The 2,656-nt window shown below is 58.7% G+C and overlaps 1 protein-coding gene across 1 annotated transcript; it reads left to right on the top strand.

Annotated features, from left to right (window-relative positions):
- The first annotated feature begins 308 nt into the window (after window positions 1-308).
- Window positions 309-2,288, top strand: LOC139400205 (cell surface glycoprotein 1-like). The gene has a single exon (XM_071145195.1). It carries the CDS (start codon window positions 309-311, stop codon window positions 2,286-2,288), a length of 1,980 nt encoding a protein of 659 aa, XP_071001296.1.
- The last annotated feature ends 368 nt before the right edge of the window (window positions 2,289-2,656 follow it).

Here is a 2,656-nt window from a genome sequence, read left to right as displayed (position 1 = left end):
AGCTGAGAATTACTTTGATGTGGGCTAGATCCTCGAAAATATTTGTTCTTTCAGGAGGGTACAGTAAATTGCAAAACATAACACGACGAACAAAGTCAGTGTTCAAAGGAAGTCACATCTATGAGCAACCTATTATGAATATACATGTGATTGGGGGAATATCACATTCTTCCATTTATTTGGCCTTTTAATCTGTTTCTTGTTTTAATAACATTCTGAAGATTAGCTGGTAATGAGGAAAAGCTGAAAATCCTGCTTGAATAAAATTGCGGAGGAAAGAAAAAGCGTTGATGCGGATGGGAAAAGTGATGCCGCAGTCCATGACGCAAGGCAGAACACATATCCCAGAGGAGAAGCCACGCCCCAGAGGAGAAGCCACACCCCAGAGGAGAACCAGTCCCAGAGGAGAAGCCACGCCTCAGAGGAGAAGCCACGCCCCAGAGGAGAACCAGTCCCAGAGGAGAAGCCACGCCTCAGAGGAGAAGCCACGCCCCAGAGGAGAACCAGTCCCAGAGGAGAAGCCACGCCTCAGAGGAGAAGCCACGCCCCAGAGGAGAACCAGTCCCAGAGGAGAAGCCACGCCTCAGAGGAGAAGCCACGCCCCAGAGGAGAACCAGTCCCAGAGGAGAAGCCACGCCTCAGAGGAGAAGCCACGCCCCAGAGGAGAACCAGTCCCAGAGGAGAAGCCACGCCTCAGAGGAGAAGCCACGCCCCAGAGGAGAACCAGTCCCAGAGGAGAAGCCACGCCTCAGAGGAGAAGCCACGCCCCAGAGGAGAACCAGACCCAGAGGAGAACCAGACCCCGGAGGAGAAGCCATGCCCCAGAGGAGAACCAGTCCCAGAGGAGAAGCCACGCCTCAGAGGAGAAGCCACGCCCCAGAGGAGAACCAGTCCCAGAGGAGAAGCCACGCCTCAGAGGAGAAGCCACGCCCCAGAGGAGAACCAGTCCCAGAGGAGAACCAGACCCCGGAGGAGAAGCCATGCCCCAGAGGAGAACCAGTCCCAGAGGAGAAGCCACGCCTCAGAGGAGAAGCCACGCCCCAGAGGAGAACCAGTCCCAGAGGAGAAGCCACGCCTCAGAGGAGAAGCCACGCCCCAGAGGAGAACCAGACCCAGAGGAGAACCAGACCCCGGAGGAGAAGCCATGCCCCAGAGGAGAACCAGTCCCAGAGGAGAAGCCACGCCTCAGAGGAGAAGCCACGCCCGAGAGGAGAACCAGTCCCAGAGGAGAAGCCACGCCTCAGAGGAGAAGCCACGCCCCAGAGGAGAACCAGTCCCAGAGGAGAACCAGACCCCGGAGGAGAAGCCATGCCCCAGAGGAGAACCAGTCCCAGAGGAGAAGCCACGCCTCAGAGGAGAAGCCACGCCCCAGAGGAGAACCAGTCCCAGAGGAGAAGCCACGCCTCAGAGGAGAAGCCACGCCCCAGAGGAGAACCAGTCCCAGAGGAGAAACCACACCCCAGAGGAGAACCAGTCCCAGAGGAGAAGCCACGCCTCAGAGGAGAAGCCACGCCCCAGAGGAGAACCAGACCCAGAGGAGAAGCCACGCCCCAGAGGAGAACCAGTCCCAGAGGAGAAGCCACGTCCCAGAGGAGAACCAGACCCAGAGGAGAAACCACACCCCAGAGGAGAACCAGTCCCAGAGGAGAAGCCACGCCTCAGAGGAGAAGCCACGCCCCAGAGGAGAACCAGACCCAGAGGAGAAGCCACGCCCCAGAGGAGAACCAGACCCAGAGGAGAAGCCACGCCCCAGAGGAGAACCAGACCCAGAGGAGAAGCCACGCCCCAGAGGAGAACCAGACCCAGAGGAGAAACCACACCCCGGAGGAGAAGCCACGCCCCAGAGGAGAACCAGACCCAGAAGAGAAGCCACGCCCCATAGGAGAACCAGACCCAGAGGAGAAGCCACACCCCGGAGGAGATGTCACACCCCGGAGGAGAACCAGACCCAGAGGAGAACCCACTCCCCAGAGGAGAACCCTCGCCCCAGAGGAGAACCCACTCCCCAGAGGAGAACCCACTCCCCAGAGGAGAACCCACACCCTAGAGGAGAACTCACTCCCCAGAGGAGAACCAGACCCAGAAGAGAAGCCACGCCCCAGAGGAGAACCAGACCCAGAGGAGAAGCCACACCCCGGAGGAGATGTCACGCCCCGGAGGAGAACCAGACCCAGAGGAGAACCCACTCCCCAGAGGAGAACCCTCGCCCCAGAGGAGAACCCACTCCCCAGAGGAGAACCCACGCCCTAGAGGAGAACTCACTCCCCAGAGGAGAACCCTCGCCCTAGAGGAAAACCCACTCCCCAGAGGAGAACCCTCGCCCTAGAGGAGAACCCACGCCCTAGAGGAGAACCCACGCCCTAGAGGAGAACCCACGCCCTAGAGGAGAACCCACGCCCTAGAGGAGAACTCACTCCCCAGAGGAGAACCCTCACCCTAGAGGAAAACCCACTCCCCAGAGGAGAACCCTCGCCCTAGAGGAGAACCCTCGCCCTAGAGGAGAACCCACGCCCTAGAGGAGAACCCACGCTCCAGAGGAGGAGAAGTTACTTTTACATTGCAACAGGGAGACTGACGATGCAAAAACAACAACACAAATACAGACAACCCCAGCGAATCAATCCTATAGGTCGATTTGAAACACACCCGTTAAAAA

Source organism: Oncorhynchus clarkii, unplaced genomic scaffold (assembly GCF_045791955.1).
Source record: "Oncorhynchus clarkii lewisi isolate Uvic-CL-2024 unplaced genomic scaffold, UVic_Ocla_1.0 unplaced_contig_3447_pilon_pilon, whole genome shotgun sequence".
Taxonomy (NCBI): domain Eukaryota; kingdom Metazoa; phylum Chordata; class Actinopteri; order Salmoniformes; family Salmonidae; genus Oncorhynchus; species Oncorhynchus clarkii.
Note: the sequence above shows the minus strand (reverse complement) of the source record. Positions and strands in the feature narration are given on the sequence as shown.

Bases quoted from the DNA above. Each gene is read 5' to 3' on its own strand.
- LOC139400205 (XM_071145195.1), top strand. From the start codon at position 309: ATGCCGCAGTCCATGACGCAAGGCAGAACACATATCCCAGAGGAGAAG.